The sequence below is a fragment of the Canis aureus genome, chromosome 4, assembly GCF_053574225.1.
Source record: "Canis aureus isolate CA01 chromosome 4, VMU_Caureus_v.1.0, whole genome shotgun sequence".
NCBI lineage: Eukaryota > Metazoa > Chordata > Mammalia > Carnivora > Canidae > Canis > Canis aureus.
Genome location: NC_135614.1, coordinates 43,648,414 through 43,673,744, shown reverse-complemented (window position 1 = coordinate 43,673,744; position 25,331 = coordinate 43,648,414). Strand labels below are relative to the sequence as shown.

General features: G+C 42.1%; 1 protein-coding gene across 1 annotated transcript in view; it reads left to right on the top strand.

Moving 5' to 3' along the window:
* Positions 1 to 25,331, top strand: part of DOCK2 (dedicator of cytokinesis 2) — a 397,956-nt gene that overhangs the window by 339,398 nt on the left and 33,227 nt on the right. The window contains exons 33-38 of the mRNA XM_077895573.1: positions 2,852 to 3,000; positions 12,253 to 12,338; positions 18,366 to 18,522; positions 20,458 to 20,498; positions 23,751 to 23,841; positions 24,570 to 24,689. Coding sequence (XP_077751699.1) covers positions 2,852 to 3,000; positions 12,253 to 12,338; positions 18,366 to 18,522; positions 20,458 to 20,498; positions 23,751 to 23,841; positions 24,570 to 24,689 — 644 coding nt within the window. The remainder of the gene's footprint in view (positions 1 to 2,851; positions 3,001 to 12,252; positions 12,339 to 18,365; positions 18,523 to 20,457; positions 20,499 to 23,750; positions 23,842 to 24,569; positions 24,690 to 25,331) is intronic.

Here is a 25,331-nt window from a genome sequence, read left to right as displayed (position 1 = left end):
CACAGGACTCCTTTCCACCCACACGCCGAAGCTCTTCTCTGCACTCTCATTACCACCAGAGCCTTTCCCAGAGCCTATATAATTTGGCATTTGGATTTATCCTGCTGGCTTATTGGCACTTTAAAAGCCTTTTCTAATTGGTATCTGTTCTCAGTGAGATTCAGCCTCCATTATATGAAAAAAGATCCTCTTACTGATGCCTTGCCTTGCCTTTTTTTTTGAATACAGCAGCAGGTGTGTCTCTTGAATGAGGATTTTTCCCCCAAATACGTTTGCATTCAATTAGCTACAAATATGTTCTCTCTGTGTGCATGCACACGTGTCTATGTATACAAAGACACACATACATGCACATTCAGATTATTTGAACACAAAATCCAAGGAGCTGAAATTCCATTTTTGATGTAAATGAACACAATTTCTTCATGGAGCACTATAAAGGGCATTCAGCTCACACTGTATTTAGAGATCAGCATCTCTCTCCATTTTCCCTATCCTTCCAAACATCTCTTCAACTGACTGCAAAGAATGCAGGTCAAAAGTATCCTAAGAAATCCCTGGTCTACAGCATGTCCGCTCTTTATTTTAAACCTTTAAATATATCCTTATCATACCCAATGCCCTCCAGTATTCTAAAGGCCTTTGTTGCATAAGCAATTTCCCCATCCCGTGGTGGCTTATCTGGCAGTTTCCATTTACTTTCTACTTATTATTGCACTTGACTTTGAATTTTAAAACCCCACTGTGGGTTTAAAGGATCTTGAAGGACGAAATCAAAAACCTAGATTAGCAATTACTATAAACCTGCTAGAAAGTACAATTTTTTTTCTTTCCTATTTGGGCCAAAGTGAAGACTTGAAACTCAAGTGTAATCCAAATGCAACATATAATGAAGCGGATATCCTGGAAAAGTGTCTTTATATTTTACTCAACTCTCTGCCTGACTTCACCACTTCATTCTCACTAACTGAGGATAGTCCAAGGATGATGCCTTTTTTATCTGAATTCTGGGGAAATACTTGAACATTAAGGCTCATTTAGGCTGAATGAAAATTCATTTTCTTGCTGCTTTCCCTTTTGGCTCCTTTTCTGAGCTTTAATTGAAAGCAACAGTACCAGCCTGTATGCCATGCCACCTGAGTTTCTGCACCCCCAGGAACTTTCTGCTCCAGGTTAAGACCTCTAGTGTTTGCCCTGATGATGGAAAATCCCCTGATGGGCTTCTTGGGCTCTGAGACTCAGAAGAAAGAGGCAGCTGCTGATGGAACAGCTGGGCACCAGCTTAAATGTTAAGGTTGTGTGGATATGCTTGCCCTTGTTCCCCAGGAAGTCCCTACAACTCCTAAGTGCCCCCTCTTCATGCCTCTTCTCTGTGACATCTCCTATGTGTATTCTCAAGGGTCTGCTTAGCTCTGCTCAACAAGGCTGCCCTTAATGGTTCATTCCGGTAAAACATCAGAACAGTAATAGCTAACGCCATGTGCCAAGCACCATCCTGAGTGCTTTGTAAGTAATAATCCATTTATTCTCCACAATGACCCTATCAAGTAAATACTATTATTCTTTCATGTTGCAGATGAGGACACTGAGGCCCCAAGTGGTAAGATCAACTTGTCCAACATCACATAGCTTGTTGATGAAGTCAGTTTACAAATTCAGGCCATCTAGCTCCAGGATCAATGCCCTTAACCACTGGACCACACTACTCATGCCCCTGGGTGCTGCTGATTCTTCCAGGCTCTGTGCTGTGGAAGTACATGCAGGTGTATTTTCACATGATCTTCTCAACATGTGGGTATTGCTATTGCATTTTTATAAGGTGCATATCCAAGTCATATAGCTAGTGAGTGTAGGAGCCAGACAAACTTGTTTCTTCATTCAACAGACATTTATTGAACATCTAAATGTCTTATACTCAGTGCCACAGATACAAAGGGAGAACAGATATTGTTGTCTCAGATTCTCATGAAATAGGGGAGGCAGACATTTATCATATTATTCCACAAATAAAGCCATCATTGCAAAGTTGGGTGAGAAGGCACAACACAAGAAACCAGTGCAGGGCTTCTGGTATCTCTGGGGATGGAGGTCATGTGCTGGGGGATGTTCTTAACATATCCCCTAGGACCCATCCAGGAGAATCCAGGTGATCATGGGAGTATTGGGGCACAGACAGGAAAAAAAAAAGTATCAACAAAGGAGCAGTGTGTGCATAGGCCTGGCAGTGGAGGACACAAAGTGAGTTTGTGACACAGGAAGCAGTCCAGCTTAGCTAGAATGCCAAGAGCCAGGGAGGTTCATGGGAATGCCTCACCATTCCACTCATTATTCCATTGGCCATACTTTTCCTCAAGGGGAGGGTCATGAGAATGCCTCATTATTCCACTGACCCTACTGTTATAGCAGATTCTTAGCAGCAGATTTTGCTTTTCTTGTTGCATGAAACAGTTGCTAAAAGCATGTTCTCCAGTCTCAGAAACACGGTTTGTGACACGGACAGGCATAATTTCAAATATCCCTGTGATTGGCTATCACTAACATATTCTACTGGGGCTCCATTTACTGAGGAGATGGTGCAGGTGAAAATCCTTGTAAACAGTGATGTGCTTTAAACACACTCATGTTATTATCCTTAATAACAGCTCATTCTGGATGATGCATGCTCCTCTTACAGGAGTTAATGTATGTAAAGTGTTCAAAATGGTGCCTGGCTCCCGTAAACAACTATCTAAGTGTTAACTATTGTTTCTACTGTTCTGCCTCCCTTTTTTTCTTTCCCCAGGCTTGGTCTGAAGAGGATCTGTGCATCACGAAAACTGTCTTATGTGTCTATGTCCCTCTTCTCTTACAGGCCAGAACAAAATCTGCTTCATCCCAGGCATGGTGGGACCTATATTAGAGATGACACTTATCCCTGAGGCTGAGCTCCGGAAAGCCACCATACCAATCTTCTTCGACATGATGCTGTGTGAATATCAAAGGAGTGGGGATTTCAAAAAGGTATGCCATCCTCCCTAATCCCCAGCCCATTTCCTCATAATGATATCCTCGTTCCATCTGCCTGGGCTTCATTCAGGGCCTTGACAGTAGGATAGGGACATTATTCATGTGCCCTGGCAGATCAGATTTGGTCACTACTTTATCATGCTTTCCTGCCCAAAGCCAAGATTAAAATGCACTTTCTTGCTGTGTATCAGCGTGGTCCCCTTCGCAACAGTACAAGTACCCTACTTCCCTACTTAAGGTTCCCTCAAGGCGTGTCCAAAGAGCACAGCCCTCCTGCCTGCCCCCATCTTGCGCCTGCCCCTATCCAGCACTTTCTCCTGTGGGACAATTTGGGAGATCTGTATTGTCTAGAAAGAGCTGATCCTCCCAGGGGTCATACTCAGCCATGAGTCAAAACTGACAGTGTATGGCATCAGAGGTTTGTTGCCCAGGAGAGACCTGTGGAGCTGCCATGGCAGTAGGGGGCTTTCCCTAGCATGGAGGGAGTGAGCAACTTGTGTGAAATGCAAGTGTCTCTGGCCAAGTATTTTCACTGAAAAGTCCTGTCAAGCTTGAATAATGAGGACCACTTTCTGGGCCCAGTCACTGTAGATGCTTCTAACAGTGCAATAAGCACCTGTTCACACAATAGATTCCTGTCAGTGGTCAGTAGTTTTGCCCAGTTCAGGAAGGCTGATGTTTAAGTCTTCCTCAGCAGTTCCCTTAGATCGTGATCCCCTGTCCTCTCCACCACACCTTCTCACCTGGTTTTACCCTGCTTTCTCCTCCGCCAGCATTTCTGCCTCTCGTTCTAGACCATCTCCTGCCACCAAACAATTTCCCTTAAAATAAGTACTTAAAAGGCAGCAGATTCCAAACTGCCTTTCCTTAAAATCCTTATAGATCTTACCCCTCTCTTGCTTATTGGTTCTCTTATCCTCACCCAGTAACATCCAAACTCTTCCGCCCACATTCAGGGCCTTCCTTGCTCTGGCCTTTGGTCAGCCTTTCCGACCATTGTCCCTACCTCTTTTCCCACCTCACCTGTTCTCCAGCTACTCCCACAGCTCACCTGAATTGGGTTGCCTCCTCCATGCATTTCTCCTTCCTGCTACTACCCTGCCCTCTTCACAGTCCTGCCTGCCAACACTTCAACTCCTACTGATCCTGCAAAATCCATTGCAGTACTATGTCCATTAGAAGACCTTTTCCTTCGATTCCTATGACACTTTATCTCTCTGAGGCATGATAATTATATAATGCTTTGCATTATACTCATTTCTGAGTTTTCTCTGCATCTTCCTCATTCTTATCTAATAAAACTAAAACTGATGATGATGATGATGATGACGACAGAAATGGCTGCCATGAACACTTACTATGTGTCGAGTATAAGTACTTTCCCTATATTAGTTCATGTGGTCTTGTTTATTGCAACCCTTTAAGTTAGGTAGCACTATCATACACACTTTGAAGATAAAAATACCGACGCCTAGAGAAGTGAAGTCACTTGCCCAAAGTCACATGTCAACAAAGAGGTGGGGCAGAGACTGCAACATAAAGTCATTACAGTCCCCAAACCATGTTGTGCCCACTGCATTATCCAGTTCCTGGTCGTGTCACAGTAAATGTTGGCTGAGTGAAAGAATGAGTGGCATCCTCCCCAGCAATGGTTTCTCAAAACATGTTCCACGAAGCATTAATCCAAAACAGAAAGAGAGTTTCAATAAATACCTTTGGAAACCACTGCATATGGTAACCCCTCTTGGAGATTTCCAGTACACATTAACATAGTCAAAGCACTGAGGCATTCCACTCTAAACAGACTCGCTCAATTTCTCAAACTTATTTGTGCAAAAATTATCAATCGGATGTGTCATTCTGCCAATCACTTTAGAAAACATTGTTCTAAGGGGAAAAGACACTACAGGTGACTTATAATGGTTCAATTTACAATATTTTGACTCTACAATGGTGTGAAGTAATATACATTCAGTAGAAAACTTCCTTCAAATTTTGAATTTTGATCTTTTCCTAGGCTGGCAATATGCAGTAGATTCTCTATTGTGATTCTCAGCAGCAGTCAGCCACAGCTCCCAGTCAGCCACATGATCATGAGGGTAAACAATTGATATAATTAGAGCCATTCTATGCCCATACTCTCAGTTTCAGTATAATATTTAGTAAATTACATGATCTAATCAACATTTTATTATAAAATAGGTTTTTGCCTTAGATGATTTTACCCAACCAAGGCAATATAAGTGTCCTAAACACATTTAAGGTAAGCTGGCTAAGCTATGATGTTCAAAAGGTTAGGGATATTAAATGTGGTATTATGCTGAGTGAAATAAGTCAATCAGAGGAGGACAAACATTGTATGGTCTCATTCATTTGGGGAATATAAATAATAGTGAAAGGGAATAGAAGGGAAGGGAGAAGAAAGGGGTAGGAAATATCAGAAAGGGAGGCAGAACATGAAGACTCCTAACTCTGGGAAATGAACTAGGGGTGGTGGAAGGGAAGAGGGTGGGGGTGGGGGTGAATGGGTGACGGGCACTGAGGGGGGCACTTGATGGGATGAGCACTGGGTGTTATTCTGTATGATGGCAAACTGAACACCAATAAAAAATAAATTTATTATTAAAAAATAAATAAATGTTTTCAACTTAACTGTATTTTCAACTTACAGTGTATTTATCAGGATAGAATCCCATTATAAGCTAAGGGAGATCTGTAGTTTGCTTTGATGATACCAGTGTAAGAGGGTACTCTCCTGCCTAGGGATTAATTAGCAGGAGCTGTCTAGTTTCATAAAGGCAAGTGACCAGCTGTCCCCTCGGCAAAAAGCCTGAAAAGAAATCAGGTCGAGGAGGTCAGATAGAGGAAGATACCATATATAACCAGTTGGGATCAAGGAGAGTGAAACCCTGGAGTGGGTATTTAAAGGCAGTTTGCAATCTGCTACCTTTTAAGGGGAAGTGAAGTGTGTGAAGCTTGGGAACATGTAGATAGCACACAATGTGAGATGAAGGGCATCATACTTACCCTCAGGTCAGCATTCCCTCCAGAGGTATGCACCAGCTGGCTCAGAAAATGTCTTGGGAGCAGGTGTGCAAAGTGAACACTACAAGTACCTGATAGTATGCTATATTTAAAAAAATAAGCAAGACCTTCATTTCTGGACTATGACCTTATAGTTGTGTTTGGTGGCCTCATGTGTTTAGTGGCTTTCTGAGGCTTGCCTGAGTGTGATTTTTTTTTTTTTGCCTTAAAGAATTTCCTTACTGTGGCATCCCCATGACATCCACCTACCTGTTTTCCATGAATGGGGGTCATCCTTGGACTCTTTGCTCCAAGCTGTGTCCATCATAATAATGATGCCCAATTGCTTCTCTTAATTTCTCCCTTATCAAAAGAGATAGGACAATCAAGCTGACTAGTGGGCAGCTTCCCATCAAAAAACCAGCTGGTGTGCTTGGTGGGAGCTCAGCTGTGGAATAAGCAGATCCAGGCATGTCTCCTTGATTCAGAGTAAGCAGCCCTGGAAGATGTCCCCAGGAAAGGAGGAAGCCAGTCCTTCATAAACCCCAAGAAGTTCTGATGGCCACATCCAGAGCGAACCCCAGAACTGAGTTTGAAATCCAGGAGGAATTGTGTGCAAACTAGCATTAGGGAATAATGCTAAAATTATCAAGAATCAGGTGCCTAAGATGACAGTCTTCCCTTCCTAAAATTTGAGTTTCTTAAAGTAAATAGCAAAACAAGAGTAAAAGTTAGCAGGACACTTGTTCCCAGTCAAGCCCCCTGGCCTGGTACCCAATATCTTGCAGTTCTCTTGATGCCCTGCCTTTGCCCAGGCTCTTCCTTTGATTTCTTCACCTGAAGAGATTCTACTCATACTTCAGCTGAAGCTTCATGTTTTGAGGCAGCCCTGTGTGCTTCCTGAGGCAGTCAGTGGTTCATATGCATGCAAAAGATAGATTTGCTCAAGCAGGATGTGAAGAGGCTGAAACTAAGACAGGAAGGGGTTAGACCCTGATGGACTTAAGCAGTGTGGGTGTGGGGAAAAGGAGGCTCTGTGGGCAATCTCTCTTTCTGCACTGAGTTTCTTCTGCAACCTCATTGCCAGATTTCCCTGTCTTCTCCTCTAGCCCAAATTAGATAGCTGATGCATTTGGCTGATAACCTTCAGCCCACATGAGTGTAGCACTTTACCTAAGATCATCTCAGGGGTTTCTGTCCTATGCCTGAACCTGGGTGTCCCATCCCTGGTACACTCCATGATGCCATTGGTGGGGCTATGGCCATGGCAGTTTCTGCAACAGGAGCCTTGGGTTGCCACATTGTAGCTGGCATGGCTGTGCCTGGTCCGGGTGAAATGCATCTTGTCCTGCATGAGACTCAGGCATATCATTTGTTCCATATTGCATGATGATCTACTCATAGATCTATCTTTATCACAAGACTGGGAGCTCTTTTAGGGCTGAAGATAGTCTCTCATTCTTGAACTTCTAGCACCAATCAAGTGCCTGTCATAAATGTGGTAGGTACCATGCCAGGATGAATGGAGGCATTTAGACCCGCATCCTATCACATTTCAGAGGAAAGGCCTTGACATGGGGAAGAACATTCCAGTGAATATTTTCATAATGTAGGATAATGAGGGTAGCTGACTATTGCTTAAGTGACTCCCCAGAGGCTGGGTAGACCAGCTGTCTTCCTGACCAATTCTTTGTGGAAGGAGGGGTTTTAAGGTTTCTAGGTGAAGTTGGTGGAAAGGCGTGGGAGTCCTGGGGCAGAGACTGAGAAGAGTGGTTACCTATGGTATAGATCGTATAGAACATGTCTGTAGAATGATCAGCCAGAGGGTCTGAGCTGCAGTAGGCAGGAGATTCCAGAGGAAAACCCCTCTTTCAAAGATGGAAGAGGTAATAGGATTTGATAGCAGCACCTAGAACAGCAGCTAGAATACAGCATGAAGTCAGTAATTGCTTGGTGAATAAATTAATGGACAGAGATATCAATTTAGGAGATCCCACTGAAACTGAGTCTTGGCATGGAGTAAGGTGGTGATTTAAATGGCTTAGAACATAATGTGGAAAAGAGCAATCAATCAATAAATGTATACTGGACACCTACTATATTGTGGACCATGTGCTTTGGAGTCAGATAGGCTTGCTGCTTATGAGCTGAATAAATTTGGGTAAGTTATTTACCCTCCTTCAGCCCCAGTTTCTTTATCTGTAAAATGAATATCATAATACCATAATAGGTTCCCAAACCTGAACTCCACCTGGGAATAATCTGGAGCAGACAGGGACATGATTACTCAAAGAAAATTAGGAAGCTGCCCTGACTCCCCTCTCACATGACATTATCTTTTCCAGCTTCCCCCTCCACCAAGTCTGTTTACATCCACCCCCAGACAACCAGCATTTCATTAACAAAGGAGGCCACAGGCTGACTTACTTGTGCCAGTTCCATCCATGCTATCTCTCTGCCATCCTGGCCTTTCACACAATCTCTGCCCCTCCCATACAAAGTCAAAGTCAGCACCATACATTTGAAGAAGACCTCTTGTCTCCTAAATGTCACACTTCCATGGGATTCTAGGCAAGTCAATAATGAAAATAGCCAAGATGTTCTCAAGCAGTTAGGAGAGGCAGCAGGAGAGATGCAGGGAAGGCATGATGGGAACGTGAAACCTGCAGGAGTCACTCTGCAAGAAGAAGGAGGCCCACCCAGGAGGGCTGGACTCCTAGAGTTCACTTCCTTTTCCCTGACTAGGGCTTCTCAAGATTCATATTGGGCCTCTGTAGCATTGACTTCTATGAACGTAGCCTGCAGATGCTCCTTAAGGAATATTCGCCTTACAGGGATGGTGGGAGGAATCAACAATGTGATACGGTTGTGTAGCTGTGGATGGAAATAGCATTGAGTTGGAGAAGCCAGAAGCTCTGCACAGTGGCATGGCATAGTGTATGTTTAAGAACAAATACTGGGCCCTTGGGCCAACTCTGGTCAAGTCCATCCATCCTTTGAAACTCAAGACAAAGATTCCACTTTGCCTCAGTTTCCTTCTTTATAAAATAGGAATGATGCTATCCATCTCCCTTGGCGCTTGTAAAGACTAAGTGAGATTGCAGTGCTACTGACAATGACAATGTCAACAATGTCATGATGCTAATTGCTAACAATTATTGGGCACTTATTATGTGCCAAGTGCCATGCTAAGCCTTTCACGTGTTTTCCCACTAACTTCTCCCAGCACCACTCTAAGCAGGCACTGTTTTAATTCTCCATTCAATAGATGAGAAAATTCAGCCCCCAAAAGCTTATTAACTTGCCCAGGGTCACAGAGTGTGGAAAAAAGGCAAAGCAAGACTCAAACTAAGTCTCTTAGATCCCAAAAACTATGGCCATAGCCACTCCTGAGCATGGTGCCTCTGCTGGGGAGCAAAACCGGCCATGGTCTGCTCTGGGATGTGCCTGACTGAGACCCTCACTGTCTGACCTGCCCTGGAAGGCTCAGGCATGATATGTCATCATCCAGCTCTGCACAGCCTCCTGGCACCCTGTAATTTCCTTCCCTGAAGGCTCTTTTGTGACCCTGTGACAAGTGCTTATTTACCCCCATGCACTTCTCTGCTCTAAAGGAAAGCTCATCGCATGAGGAGGAATCATGCCAACATTTACCACTGAACAAGTCAGACAAGAAAAAAGAGCTGTTTTTTTCTTCTCCCCCAGAGCTGCTTTCCAGTAACACTCAGCAGTAATAGCAATAACATTAGCAGTAATCATAAACAGATGAGCAAACCTGATGTATACGTGGGTTTATGCTCTCCCCTGGTGCACTATATATAATATCTCCTCCAGTCCTTCTAACTACCCCTTGCAGTTGGTACAACTATTATATTGATAGACCAACTCTGTCCTGCTGCCTGTTTTTGTAAATAAAGTTTTATTGGAATACAGCCATGATGATTTGTCTATGTATTACTATGTTTGCTTTTGTGTTACAGTAGCAGAGCTGAGTATTTGTGGCAAAGACTATCTAATATGCAAAGCCTAAAATATTTACAATCTGGCCCTTTATAGAGAATATTTGCTGGCCCTGGTATAAACTCTGAAACAGGATTAGAAAGACCTACTAGCTTTCCCTAGATGGTGGAGGGAATGGAGCAGACATGTAAAGCCAGACAGTCTAATGTCAAAGTCCATACCTGTAGTCCTTCAGCTGTATTTCTTCCTGTCCTAGGCTTGCTCAGTAGACATGTCTAATCATGATAGCTCCAACCCTTGACTCCAGATGATATCTGATGCATATGAGGTGCTTACTACAATATGTCATATGAAGTCCATGATTCATGTGCAGACTAGTAGCCCAGACCCTCATCAGATTGGCCCCCATCTAGGTCTCCATTCTAATTCTAATTCCATTCTAATTCTTCCTCGATTTCTTGAACTCTACTCCTGATGAACTGCTCTCCTCATTTATTTCTACGTTGCTATCTCTGCCCTTTGCTCACTCCATGCCTCCTACCTAGAATGCCATTCCTTTTCATATCTATCACAGTCTTACCCATCTTCCAGGTTTTGTATATCTCCTTCTGTAAATCTTCTCCATCTATGGAAACTCACAGGCAATCTTCTTATTTGTGCTGTATCAGCACAAGCTTCTGGTCCTTTCCTTTGGCCCTCAGCACACAAAAGTGAGGGCACAATGGCACCACAGATGTGAGCTGAGGGAAGAGTAAATCCAGCCCCTGCCTTTTATCACCTGAAGACTCCAACCAACCAGACTGGGCTTGATCCTTTGTGCACTGGAAAGAGCTTGCCAAGAGGTCTCTGCCATTCATCTGAGACATTAGACAAGCCACTTAAAGTCCCCGAGCCTCTACTTCTTCATGTGTAATAATACCTAACACTTACTTCAGTAGTGCCAATCTGGGGCTGGCTGCTTTTCATGCATTTTCTTTTTTAAAATTTTCTTTTCTTTTTTTTAAATTTAAATTCAATTGTTTTTCATGCATTTTCACATTTAAAAGTAATCCTCTTTGAGGTGCCTGCCTGGCTCAGTCAGTTAAGCATCCAACTCTTGCTTTTTGCTCTTCATGGTCTTAGAGTCATGAGATCAAGCCCCACATCAGGCTCCATTCTGAGTGTGGAGGCTGCTTGATATTCTCTCTATATATATCTCTCTCCCTTTCTCCCTTTCTCTCCCCTTCCCCCTCCTGCTTATGTATGGTCTCTCTTTAGCTCTTAAAAAAAAGTGATCCTCTAGATATGATCTCCAGGCTTCATGGAGATATTTTAAGGACTGAGGGTAGAGAAGTTGGGTGAGGAACCAGGAGTACCCACCCAAAGACTGCTTTGGCCTTGATGACCTTTGCTAAGGGCCTCCTTCCCTTCTCCAGGGGCTAGTTTCTTATTTAATGGTAAATAAGGAGAAATGCATTGCATGATGTGAATGGACTTATCAAGGCATGTTATTAGAGCAATATAAACTGTTTTAGCATTTTAGCCATGAAAAGGGATCCAGTATGGCCCTTCAAAATATTGAATAAACCATGAACTGAAGTGGGTGAGATGCCTCTTGATTGTAAAAGTAAGGAGATAGAAAGTCCCTGTCTTCGCCCTAACAAGATTTAGTGGGACTGTGGGTACGTGCTCACCTTCAGGTCACTTACCTAGTCTGATCTCTGACCATTACAGGTGTCTCCAGTCTTTACTTTCTGAGGCATCAGCTCATATAAATAGGAGAGTTTCAAGTATGGATGGGCTAAGGGGGCTCAGTCTTTCTCCATCTCCTCCTTTCTGCTTTCCTCCATATTGGTGTCATTCCCAGGCAGGCTTTTTCATTATGGCCATCTCCAGCAGCCAAAAGTATGGAGAAAGGAATGCCAGAGAGGCAGAAGTGGTAGTTGTCTATGACAACATGCCATTCTCTCACATACCTCCATGTCTTTGCACACACTGTGCCCTCCACTCAATGTGACCTTTCCCTTAACTCATTCACTCTCTCCTTCTCCTCCCTTCCTCCTTCTCTTTCTAGTGCTTACCAACTACTTTTCTTCCCTGTACTCTGGCAATTCTCCAAAGACAAGCATAGTATCGTGTCCCGTGTGTGCTCCCCCTTCCTGGCAGTGACCCTGGGAAATGATAGCCGGTCCCTAAAGTTTTGGTTAATATAACAAATTGACTAATTTCAACATTCAGCCTTCTAACATTGTTATTCTTGATTTCCATCGTGTATTTCTTCAGTTTGAAAACGAAATCATCCTCAAGCTGGACCATGAGGTGGAAGGGGGCCGAGGAGATGAGCAATACATGCAGCTGCTGGAGTCGATGTAAGTTCAGTGCTCCCTATGCTGGAGGAGCAAGGGAGGTCTGCTGGAGGGTTCAGAACCTCAGGGCCTTCAGAGGCTCTCTTCTCCCCTGGAGATCCATCTGGTGGCTCCTGGTATTGGAGAAATTCCATGTTTGAAAGAAACCTCAGATCTCTCTCCCTCTAGAGTGGCTGTTTCTTTGATATTGATGGAATGGGACAGATAAAAAGAAACTCTGCTGCGTTAGGAAGAAGGAAAAAATCCACTAAAATGTTCACTTTTGTCCTCTCTTTGCTGTGGAATAATTCTTGCTAGTTTTTCCTTTTTTTTCTCTTTTAATCTTAGACAGATGTTGATCACAGCCAAAATATAGGGAGCACATGCAGCACATGGATGCTATGCTAAATGCTCTCTATGCACTGCCTCATTTCGTTGCATTTACTCTCTGATCCCCATGTCACAGAGCTGGCCCCTGAGGCTCACAGGAGGTTCTTGTCTGAGGACACTGGAACAAGCTAGTTGGGTGGACAAGCTGGGACCCGGTTCTGCCTGACTGTAGGGCACAATGGTCAGCAGTGAACTTGGGGTCAGGATGCTGTTTGGTTTTAACATCTTATTGGCATATAATTTATATACTGTACAGATCACTAAAAGTATGCAATTCAATGGTTTTTAACATATGTGCAGAGCTATATAATCATGACCAGTTTTAGAACATTTCCTGAAAGAAACCCCATATCCTTTAGCCATAATCCTGCCTACTTTCTGTCCTTGTGAGATTTGTCTATTCTACACATTTCATATAATTGGAATCAATACATGGTCTTTGGTGCCTGGCTTCTTATTCATAGCATGTTTTCAAGGGTCATCCATGCTGTAGCAGGTGTCAGCCCTCATTCATTCTTGTTGCTGACTCATATTTCACTGTTTAGATACACCCTATTTTGTTTATTCATTTACCAATTAATGGACATTTAGGCTGTTTCTACTTTTTCACTATTAGGAATGATGCTATGGGGGTCCATGTGCACATTTTTGTGTAGACATATGCTTACAGTTCTCTAGAGTGTAAACTAAGGAATGGAATTGCTGGATCATTTGGTAACTCTGTTTGGCCTTTTGAAGAACTGTGAGACTGTTTTCCAAAGTTCTGGACCATTCACATTCCTACCAGCAGTGTATGAGAGTTCCAGTTTCTCCACATTGTCCCCAACACTTGTTGATATCTGTCTCACTAATTAGAGCCATCCTCATAGCTGTGAAAATGATATCATTGCCATTTTGATTTGCATTTCCTTGATGGCTAATGATGTTGAGCTTTTTTTTTTTTTTCTTGTGCATATTGGCCAATTGTATATATTTGGAGAAAGATACTGGGTTTTAAACCCTGATTCCACCACCTAGCATCTACTTAACTTTGGTCCAATCACACATCTTTAGCTTTTAGTTTGTATCTCCATCTGTAAAATGGGAATAATAAACCTATAGTTATTTTGAAGACTGAATAACTATAAGGCAACTGGTACACAGCAGGTAAAAGCTTAGTTATTGTACTTTTTAAAAAATACCTGACTCCCAGTTTCTGTGTCCATGTCAATTGTCTCCTTTCCCCCAGAAGGACCTTTCCCAAAGTTTAGAAATTTGGCTCAGACATTCCAAATATTTTTCCTAGTTGTATATTCTCTGATTTGTATGATTCTCTGATATAACTCTGATTTTGGATTCTTTTCCCAATCCTTTTTGAATATTTTAACTTCAACAACAAAAGCAACCTAAGAACCTTGCTCTAACACTCACTGTGACCCTCCTTACCCTGTTCAGTAGGTAGAACAGATTCCTAGGTGGTACCATCTTGGCGGCCCTGAACCCCTTCTGTTACTGTATACAGCCCTCACTAAACACATGGAAGGCAAACATAGCTCAGCCGGAAGGAAAGCCCCTTGGGTAGGTATCGAGACTAACTGTCCAGGGGAAAAAAAAGTGACATTTTGCCTAAGTCAATGTTTATTTTAAAGTCCTAAAAAGGAAAATCTAAATATTGATCATAAGTGAAACCATTTACAGTGCAGGCAATTTCCATTTTTATAAGCGGATGGGGCTCTGTGGCAGTCTTCAGATGATCAGCAGGATTTCCAAATCCTTCCTGAGTGATTATTTATAAAAGGATCCTTAGAGGTTGGGGAAATTAAAAGCAACTCATTATTTTTGCTCTTGAGAGAGAGGTGTGAATGATTTCTACAAAACTAATCAAACCCAACCAGAGGAGTCAAGGTCCCATTAGAATGTCTGAGGGCCAGGTCCCTGCTTCTTCCTTTGAACCTTCCAAGCCTCAGTTTCCTTATCTGCAAATTGGGGATGAAAATACTGTCCAACTCTTATAGTTTTTGTTTATAATACACAGAGAAGTCATATAGAGTACTTGGTACAATTTCTGATAACTAGTAAATAGTATGGAAATATTAGCTATTATTATTATTGTTGTTGTTGTTGTTCTCCAGGTAGATACTAATGTGGTTATTTGAAGCCATGAGCCTTTGTTTCATTTCTCCTCCAGGCTGGTCATCCTCAGTTCCCCCAGCCTTACTTCTCAGCCCTTCATTCAGGGCTTTCACTGGTATGTAGGGCCCGCTCTGGGCAAACACAGTCTTGTGGGTACACAGGTTAGCAATATGATGGTGCCTTTGTGACTAGAGCAAGGCTTCTCTTCCTGTGGCAGCTGTAACCCTGCATTAAGGCATAGGGCTTAGGGCATAGAGTGGGGCTGAATTTCAGCCTCTTGTGGGCTCTTGTGCAGTACATAAGCTACACAAACTTACACAACATCCAACTCTTCCCTACCCTCAGAACTGTCCTCAGAGCCCTCTCCCATTTGTCCATAATTATCTTAATGTGAGGGTCCCATGTTGAATGGAGTGATTAGACACTCTATCCTTCTGTATTCCATCTGCCTGAGAATTTTTCTAGAACTGACAAGATGCTGGAAGGCTGAAGGGGACAGGGAATGTGTGTTCTAGGGCTAAGATCCCACCCAAACCAATTCAGTACCTGAAAGACAACCTGTCATATGTGGCACCTCCCACATCATTTTTAAAGGAATGAGTGGAAACCCAGTTCCATCAGCACTGACAGGGCCTGGGCTCCTTGCTCCAAAGGCCTCCCACACAGAATGCAAATCAATTTCAAGGCAGGGTAAGCTCCCTCCAGGCCCATCAAGGCAGGAGCATAGACATGGAGGGGTTGGCAAGCACCCTGCCATCTCTCTTTCCACTGAGTGAGGAATTATCTGCATCATCTGAAGATTCCCAGGACCCTTTTCCATTATACTGTCCTCTATTGTGGATTCAAAGGAGAGGAACAGCTGGGTGATCTGGGCAGGACCCATGGGCTTCATGCCTCCTCTATAGATTGACAACATTAATAATGCCTAACTCAAGGAAATTTTGTCTAAGTATTAAATAAGTAACCAATAAAATGGGTTTGTACAGCATCTGGAACACAGAAAGTACTCAATAAGTGGCAACACTATATACTATGGTTAGTTTTTATCTCTGCGTCTGCTTCCCCTGCTACACTGTGATTTCTTGGAAGTCATTGTCTTAATGATTTCTGAAGCCCTAGTTCTTAGAACGGTATCTATTGAGTAGATGGATGGATGGTAGATGGTGGTGGATGGTGAACAGATGGGTGATTTCCAAAAAGTCTGCCAATTGTCTCACCAGTCCTACACCATACAGGCAGTTTCCTTATCCTATACTTTAAAGAATAATGAAACTAAGAAAGCCAGGACTGTGTTTTTCTAAGCCCATGCTTTGTAAAGGACCAATAGCACTAGCATCATCAAGGAGCTTTTTAGAAATGTAGAATGTAGGCCCTAGCCCAGATCCACTGAACTAGAATCTATTAACAGAATCTGTTAATCAGAATCTGTTAATCCCCAGGTGATTCCTATGGACATTGAACTTTGCAAAGTACTGGACTAAACAAGTTGTTCTTAATGTTGGTGGCATATTGGAACCACCTAGAGAGCTTTAAAAATAAAATAGTGCTACCTGGCTTCCACTCCCAAAGATACAAAGTCATCAATTTTACCATGGCCATTGAGCTTTATAAAATGCTCCCCTGGTGATTCTAACATGTAGTTGGGACTGAGAACCACTGGTCTGGCTGCACTCAGGCTGTGAGATACCTTCTGAGTCTGAGCTGCCTGGAAGGCTGTGAGGAATTGCACTCTAAACACTGGACAAAGCTTTGTCACATTCTCATTAGCTTGGGAAAGAGGGCTGGAAGTGACTGTCCCAGAAGGAGTCAGGCACAGTTGTGACTAAGCCAGACAGGTCTAAATCACAGGACAATTTGCATCTCTCATTGAGAGCCAGGGAACAGGTGCTTCTCCCACGGAGAAGATGGATTTGTCTGATCACAGCCACAGTTTGAGATGTTGCCTCCTTGCAGCCTGGTTTGGCTTCTGGAAGGAAATGACCCTCTAAAGTCCTTGCCTTCCTCACCTTTCCCTCCTAGGAGCTCTTAGGACCGAAGCTGCCATGGGGAAAGTAGCCAGAAACAAATAGTAGCCTGGGTAATGCTTGTCTACTCAAGATGCCTGAGAACACACCACAATGTTTCTCTGTGGGAAAATAAGGAAGTGTTTGGCTTGATTCCCAAGATTGCCGCTTACTACAAGAGTGATTTGGGAAGGTCATTTAACCTCTCTGAGTTTTGATTCCCTCACCTATAAAATGAGAGGAATAATTTTTACCAGTCAGAATTATTGGGGTGATTTCTTAAGAAAAAGTGATTTAAAAAAATTAGAAAAAGGAAAAGGAAAAAAGTGATTGGTGTTTGGTGCAGAATAAGTGATTAATAAAATGTAGTGTTTAATCCATCTGTCTCCCCTTGCCTCACCTGTAGGCCTCCTGAAAGTAGACATGATTTTTTTTTATATTTCTTATTTTATCTTTCTCCCCATCCCCACTGTGCACAATGCCTATCATACTACCTAACAACTGCTTAAGGAATACCATATTTTTATTTTTGTTTTTAAATTTTAGAATACTAGTATTACAACAAATATAACATTTTCAAATAGCATATGCATGTTTAAATTTAAAAAATGAATACTTTCTTCTCTATTTCCCCACATATACTCTTTGTCAGAAGCAACCACCATTAAGAGTGTGGTGTTTATCCTTGACCATATTTGGCACATTTATAAGCACACAGAGACGCTAATGCAGACATGCACCTCTATTGACACCTCTTACTGTGTGACCTTGGACAAGTTAATTGGCCTCACTGTGTCTTAGTTTCCCCATTTGCAAAAATCCCATTTCATAAAACAATGATAGGAGAGTAAATGAGTTACCATTTGTGAGACATTTGGAATAATTTCTGGGACATGGTAGGTCCTATATGAGTTGGTTAAATTAAAAACAAATATTGTTCTGAGATTTACTTTTCTCACTGATCTGTATATTTTATAGAGCTTTTCATGTCAAAGTATATTTATCTCTCATACTTTTTAATGTCTTCATAGAACTACATTTTGTGAATATGCTTTAATTTATTAACCATTTACCTATTGATGGACATTTAAGATGGTTTCAACTATTTCACTATAGACACAATTTGTAAGTATTGTAAATCCTTACATGTTTCTGGGAACATTTCTGTCAAATAGACTCCCAGAAGTAGAATTGTTAGGTCAGAGGTTACGTACATTTACAATTTTGATAGATATTGTGAAAATTGCTTCTTAGAAGGTTGTACTGATTTATTCCCAATGTGGATGTGTATAAGTAACCGTTTCACCACTCTATTGCCCATACTGGACATTTTTTTCCCATTCTTATGGTGGGTGAAAATATTAAATACTTAATAAACTGTATGGACAAAGAAGTATATAGGTGAATATGTGATTGAATAAATGAACAAAATGAGCCAACATGTGAACCAAGGGACCTTGGATTCACTGGCTTATTTGCTCCCTGCCCCCAATACACTCTTTTTCCTCTGGTCATGAGCTCACTGTCTTCCCATCTCTGTCCACAGCCTGATGGAGTGTGCTGCAGAGCACCCGACTATTTTTAAGTCAGTGGAAAACTTTGTGAACCTGGTCAAAGGTCTCCTGGAGAAGCTACTCGATTACCGGGGTGTGATGACGGATGAGAGCAAAGACAACCGCATGAGCTGCACTGTGAATCTACTGGTGTGTGGGGTTGAATGCCTTGCCCCAAGGTCACATCACACCAGAGTCCTGGGGGCAGGCCAGGTTTTGGGTTTCACTATGCTCTTGATAGGGAGTAATGCTTTGGAAACCAGACAAAAGTGGGATTGAATCCCTACTCTGCCACCTGCTAGCTCTGTGTCTTGAGAATAACTTCACCATTCCATGCTCAGTTTCCTCATATAGGAAATGGGAATGAGTGTTTTATTTAACACTTAACACATCATATGGAAGGAAAGTGGCAAGATAAAATGGTTAAGAGTATGAGCTTTGGAGTTACATAGTGCATGGGTTCTCATCCTACCTCTGATAATTAATAGAATAGATAAACCAAGGAAGTTTTCTGAAGGTTTAGTTGACTTATCTGTTCTATAGAGAAAATAATAGTACCTATTTCTTAGGTTATGCAGTCCAGGGCCATGGTAAAATGCTTACTACATATTAGTTCCCTTCTCTTACAGAATGGAGTAATCTAATAACCAGTATTTACAGCAAATTAGTATGGGCCAGGCAACCAGAACAGCTAATCTCAAGTACAGGCTCCTAACCCCTATACCACATGACCTGCCAAGGGCCAGCTCCCAAACATTCTCTCTTCATATGTTCTGTGATATGGTCATGAGACAGGGAGGAGCAGCCCCAGCACTTCACACCATCATGTAAGCCCACACTAAAGGGGTTTAAATGAATGAAGTTGACCAAAAGGCCATGTTGCATCCTTTATATCATGTTCAATGCTCCAGAAATACAAATTCTGTCCTATAGTTCCTTTGTGTGGCCTGTTTACCCTAAGTGGACTCCTTTTAAACAGCCTACATATTGCCATTGGTTTTCTGAAATGCTAAGGGGAGTTTAAAAATCCTGATTACAGTAGAAAAGAATCCATTGCTAATAACTCCACCAGGTCCAATTTACATAAAGAGTAGAAAGAGGGGTTTTCCAAGAGTTTAGCAATTTGTCTCTATGGAAAGGCAGAAGTTAGTTGAAGAAAATGACCTTCAATAGTTAGACTCTGATAAGGAACAGAGTTTGGGATAGGCAGATCCACAAGCAATTAGACCCTGCTAGCTTTAGGTGTGGTGTAAATACGGCAGGCATCAGGAATGAGGACAGAGAGAGGGTATCAGGGGCGCTGAGGTCAGTGTGGCTCTGCCACCCACTAACTGTGTACCCTGAGACATCTGGAACATATCACCTCCTCCTCTCTAAGCATCCAGTGCACATGGGCATATTAGGTTAAACCAGGGTTTTCTCAAAGAATGGCTCATCAGTCAGACCATGACCTCTTGGCTGGGAATTTGTAAAGACTTATTTACAAATGTATGAGATTAGGATCCCTGGTGTAGAGCCCAGGACCACTACTAGTCTAAATGACGCCTGAGCTTGAGTCAGGCTTCCTAGGTATTGCCAAGTTTAAATGTTTTTGCCTATCAGGTCTCATAGTAATTCCTCATACTTCTGTACCAATAAGAGTTATGATTCATTATTATCCCTGAGATCTATTACTGTTCCTATTACTTTGATTACTGCTATTACCCTCAGTCCAACCAGCTCCATCTGAGTACTGGGTCTGAGCTTGTCAACATCAAGTCAGGCTGCCTTTTGTTGTACACTCTATCAAAGTGGACAGCCTCAATCTTGACAGCCCATCTCTCAGTACAGCAAATATCCCAACTTCACTCCTAATATATGATGGTTGAGCTACCCCCTTTGTCCCTTTTCAGTCTAAGGATCAGGGAGGTGACTTTTAAGGCAATCTCCTAAAAAGGATGTTTGATGCATTCAGGAAAGTAAATTCTGTGCTCCCATCTCAGGGTCCCAAGATAGTAAATAGCAGTCTTCTGCACATCTCCATCATTACACCCCTGCCACTCTGCAAAGAAAAGCACTCATCACTGTTTTTCCTCCACTACCTAGAATTTCTACAAAGATAACAATCGAGAAGAGATGTACATAAGGTAAGATTTTTTCTAAAACCCAGACCTGCTGTGTCATTCTCCTGCTCAGTACCCACCTATGGCTCCCCACTGCCTTCAGCATAGAATTTAAACTTATCTTCTTAACACTAGATCCCTCTGTGTTCTGTTTCCTATCAATCTTTCCAGATTCAACTCCTTTTATTCTCTGATAAGCATAAGCAGTCCCTCATGCCACTTGGAGTTTTATGATCTGCCATGCTGTTTTGCTGTGTCCATGGCCCATTCTTTCCTTAACCTACCTTGTGAATTGAGCTGGTGAACTGCATCTACATTTGTTGAAGGGCTGGCACATGAGGTTCAATTGCAGGGTTTATGAAGCATGTAGTTAGACCATTGGCCAGCCCAATCTCAAAGGGAAAAAAAATACCAAGATGCATGATACCTGCTTTCTTGTAGGCATTTAAAAAACACTGATTTGAATACATCATGAAGGGATTTTGGGGGGAGGGAACATTAGCCTGAAGCAAAAATATCCCTTGCCAGTGTTTTTCAGAACCTCATATTTTTTTCTCCAAAGTTTTTTTATTGTTATTTTTACTCATTACAAAAATAATGCATACTTATTACCAAAACAATAGCAACAAAAAACTCATAGAGACCAAAAAAAAAAGAAATGAAATAAACTCCATAATCCATACATATTCTCAGACCCTTTTATATTTGTATATAGATAGAATTCTATGCCTGCATATTTTTTACAAAAATGAGATCATATTGCTCATGATTTATCCTTTGCTTGACAAGAATTCCATGTCAACAGATGAATTTCAACATCATTTTTAATGAAACTATAAAATTCTTTTTCCAGAATATACTATAATTTATATAGCCAATCCTGTATTGTTGAACATTTAGGTTGTTTCCAACTTTTTTCTGTCATAAATAGCACAACAAAATTCTAAGATGTATGTCTTATGTGTCCAAGATATATCTTGCACGCATCCTTATGAGACAAGAGCCCATGAAGAGAAATTGACCAGAAGGTTAACACACATTTTCAAGTCTTTTGACCCATTCTGTCAAAGGCCAGAGACTCCCAAGTCTGCACCTACTCTGCTCTTATTGCAGATATTTCTAGGTACTTAGTTTGGCATTATTCTAGGAATAGGAACTATCATTTGGATAGAAGATAATTCCATAGGCTGTCCTAAGCTTAGATGGTATTTATAACATCACTAGACATGACTTATTATAGTAGTAGAAAGCTTTGGAGTCCAAAGGGCCTAAGGTCTTCACCTTGTCTTTTTGGTGACCCTGGATAAGATCACTTAGTATCTCCGGGCTGAGGTTTCCCCTTATAGAATGTTTCCATTCTACCTTCTGTTTTGAGGATTAAATGAGATGCTATAGGTAAAGTGTCTAGCACATGGATCCATCCCTCCAACCTTTTTTCTCTCCTTCCCATTTTAGAAACACAGATGGTGAGCCCCACATCTCCATAAGCTCTAGAGATTTGAGTTCTGTTGTAATCTAGGAAAACCGCATTTGCCTAAACCAAACAATGTGACAGGATATAGTCTGAAAACCTGTTCTGTTTGGCAGGCATAGTATTTAAAAACATTTTTAAATTGGTTGCCAAAATTTGAAAATCTAGAGATTTTACATAAAAATAAAAATTCTCCTCTGCTAAGAAACTCAGAAGGTGTAGCAACACTGGGCCTTCCTCTTGTCCTGACAAAACTGGAGTACTCTGGTCATGACATCATCCCCATTCCCCATTAAACTTCACCCTGCCTACCTCATTCAAGCTTCCCATCTGGCCTATGTAGTGTTTGAGTTTGAATCCCTGGTCAGGTCCATCAGGTGTTTTCCTTGGGGCTCTACAGTAGATCACCACATCCTCAAGTTGACAAAAAAGAGGAGAGGATGTCTTGGTTAATCAAGGAGTTGAAAGTAGCAGAAAATCTGTTCTTATGGCTGCTCTCTTAAAGGTTTTTGGACCCAGCTATCTAGGGACTTAAGGGACCAAGGATGGGCAGGAGGACATAAGGTAGGATTCAGCCATGCACATAAAAAACCTCTAAAGAAACATTTAGAAACCTCTAAAGTTAGAACACAAACTCAACATCCCCTTCATGCAAGCCATGTGTAATTCTACTGATAACTCTGATTGATGAGAAGGAAGATGAGGGACGAGAGTGGAATAGCCATGACCATAGAGGTAGAAATTGCTGATATTGAACCCTGGTTCTACCTCTTTCTTGCTCTGTCTACTTTAATATAAATCTCAGGTTTCTCATCTACAAAGGGATGATTGGGAGGATGAATTGATATAATAAAGTATCTATTTGCTGGATGAATGAATAAGAAAATCTTTCTATCTGGGATGCTCATCCCTCACTCATCCCCTTACTTTTAGATCGTAGCCCAACTATCATGCTACTCTGAACTTTTCTAGAAGCTCCTCTTCTCCCCACCTAGATGAATCCTGTTCTCAAAATACCATAGACCTGTCCTTCACAACATGGATCACAACTGTATTTTTACAATGTAGAGTCATCTGTCCCAGGGTTCAGAACTGGAACCTCACATTGCAAAAGGAGAGAAGGAGGGAATGTGGTTATGGTTGAATAGTATATTCTCCCTACTGACAGCCCGAGGTCTCCACAGGAATATCCAATCTTGAGGCCCTCACCCCACTTCCTTTTCTTACCAGAAAATGCGCTTCTTTTATGCCATGAGAACACTGAGGAGAGGGTTAGAGCTATGCTTTATAGCACTGTAGCTTGTTCATTCTCCTGGACTAGTACAGTGTTCAGAGTACAGACTCTGGAGATAATTAGCCTGGAATCATGTTCCAGCTCTTCCAATTATTAGCATAAGACTTCTGATGAGTTATTCATTTCACCTTCCTTAATTTGTCTTACCTGTCATATTGCATTGGCCAGACTCCTCACTATCAAGTTGCATGCTAGCTGGGATGATACTTAATGTCTCCAGTCCATAGTTTTCTCATCTAGAAGTGGGAATTCTCAACAAATCTATCTCCCAAAGTTGGAATATGAGTTTGTTAGATTAAATGATGTAAGGTTTTCAAAATACTTAGCATGGTGCCTGTCACACACAAAGTATTCCACTAACACTAAAGGCCACTGTAGGGGGAGCCAATTATGAGAATACAGTCCTTTGTGGTCCTCAGAGGTGTCTAGTTGTTCTGTCTGACTCCCAGTTGGCCCTACTTCCTGCCTTCTTATTATTAAACCTGGTAACCTAGCATATTTCCCTGAACAGGTACCTGTACAAACTCCGTGATCTTCACTTGGATTGTGACAATTACACAGAGGCTGCCTACACACTTCTTCTCCACACCTGGCTTCTCAAGGTACTGCCATTCCAGTGGAGGTGATTTGTGCTAGGATCTCTATGGGGCCCTCATAGCAAGTTTAAGAGCTAAGAAAGAAAGACAGAAAGGAAACAAAGAGAGAAAGAGAAGTTGAAAGTGAGGGAGAAAGAGAAAAACAGAAAGGAAGGAAAAAGATGGGAAGGTAAGGCAAGGCAAAAGAATTAGCCAATAAATTTTGTTTTGCTGTGTCCCCAAACTCGACATGGCCAGTTACTATTCTGCACTGCTTTGTCTGGTCACATAAGATTTCAAGTGACTTTCATATTTAGCAACAATAATAACCATTTCAGATATGTTTTACAGTTTTATATAACATCCAAACATCAACTATAAATCATTAGCATGTCCAATTAGCTGTTTTCCTTCTCTTGAAAATAGTGTTGTAGCTGGCCAACATCTAAAGGATTTCCTTTGGCCTTTGAAAAGCTAGGACCATGTCTTACAGGGATTTAGTGAAAATCCCTACAAACCACACATATGAGCCAAGAGAGAGTCAAATAAGCACAACCTGGCAAAAATCAGGAGGCATTTCCCAAATGGAAACTGCAGACCAGCATCTCTCTGACTGACCACTCACATCCAGAGTGATGGGCAAGCTGGCAGAAGTGTTTGCAGGGCTTCCTCTTGCTTCTCATCAGTAAGGAAGACTCCTACTTTTGGCTGCCTCTCAGCCCCCAGATGACTGTGTCTGTGTATTTTCTCCTCAGTGGTCAGATGAGCAGTGCGCATCACAGGTCATGCAGACAGGCCAGCAGCACCCCCAGACTCACCGACAGCTGAAGGAGACGCTCTATGAGATCATCATAGGCTACTTTGACAAAGGAAAGGTAATTTGTCCATTTCCTTCCTCTCTCTGTGGGGACTTTAGCAATGGGGAAGGATAGTTCCTTCTCAGACTCTGCACCGCATCCATCTACAGGCCTGGTCAGCCCTTCTTCCCAATTCTAAGTCTGACTACTTCTCTCCACATTCTCCACCTTCTCACCACTTTTGTTCAAAGACTTGCCATTGTTCACTTGGATACTCAATGGGTTCTAAGCAATCTGCCTGCTTCCTTTATTGCCTTCATCAGATCATCCTTCAAACAGGAAATGGGGATCATAAAACATACATTGGATCTCATCATTCTCCTTATAGTCATCTCCATGGCTTCCCCATCCCACTAGAATGATTATACAAACCTGCTTATGACCTGTGTGGCCCCACATGAGCTGTCCTCATTTCATGCCTGCAAGATCCCACACATCATGCCAAGCTCCTTTCCACATCAGGGTCTTTGTACTTGCTTTTCCCACCTTAGAACATTTTTCCTCCATGGCTTTCCTGGCAGACTCCTTCTCACGGCTCATGGCTTTGCTTAGATGTCATGTCATCAAAGACACCTTCCCTGACCAACTTAGACAAAACAGCATTTTAGAATATGAACACAGAGACTTGTCTTGTTCACTGCTGAATGCCCAGTGGCTAGC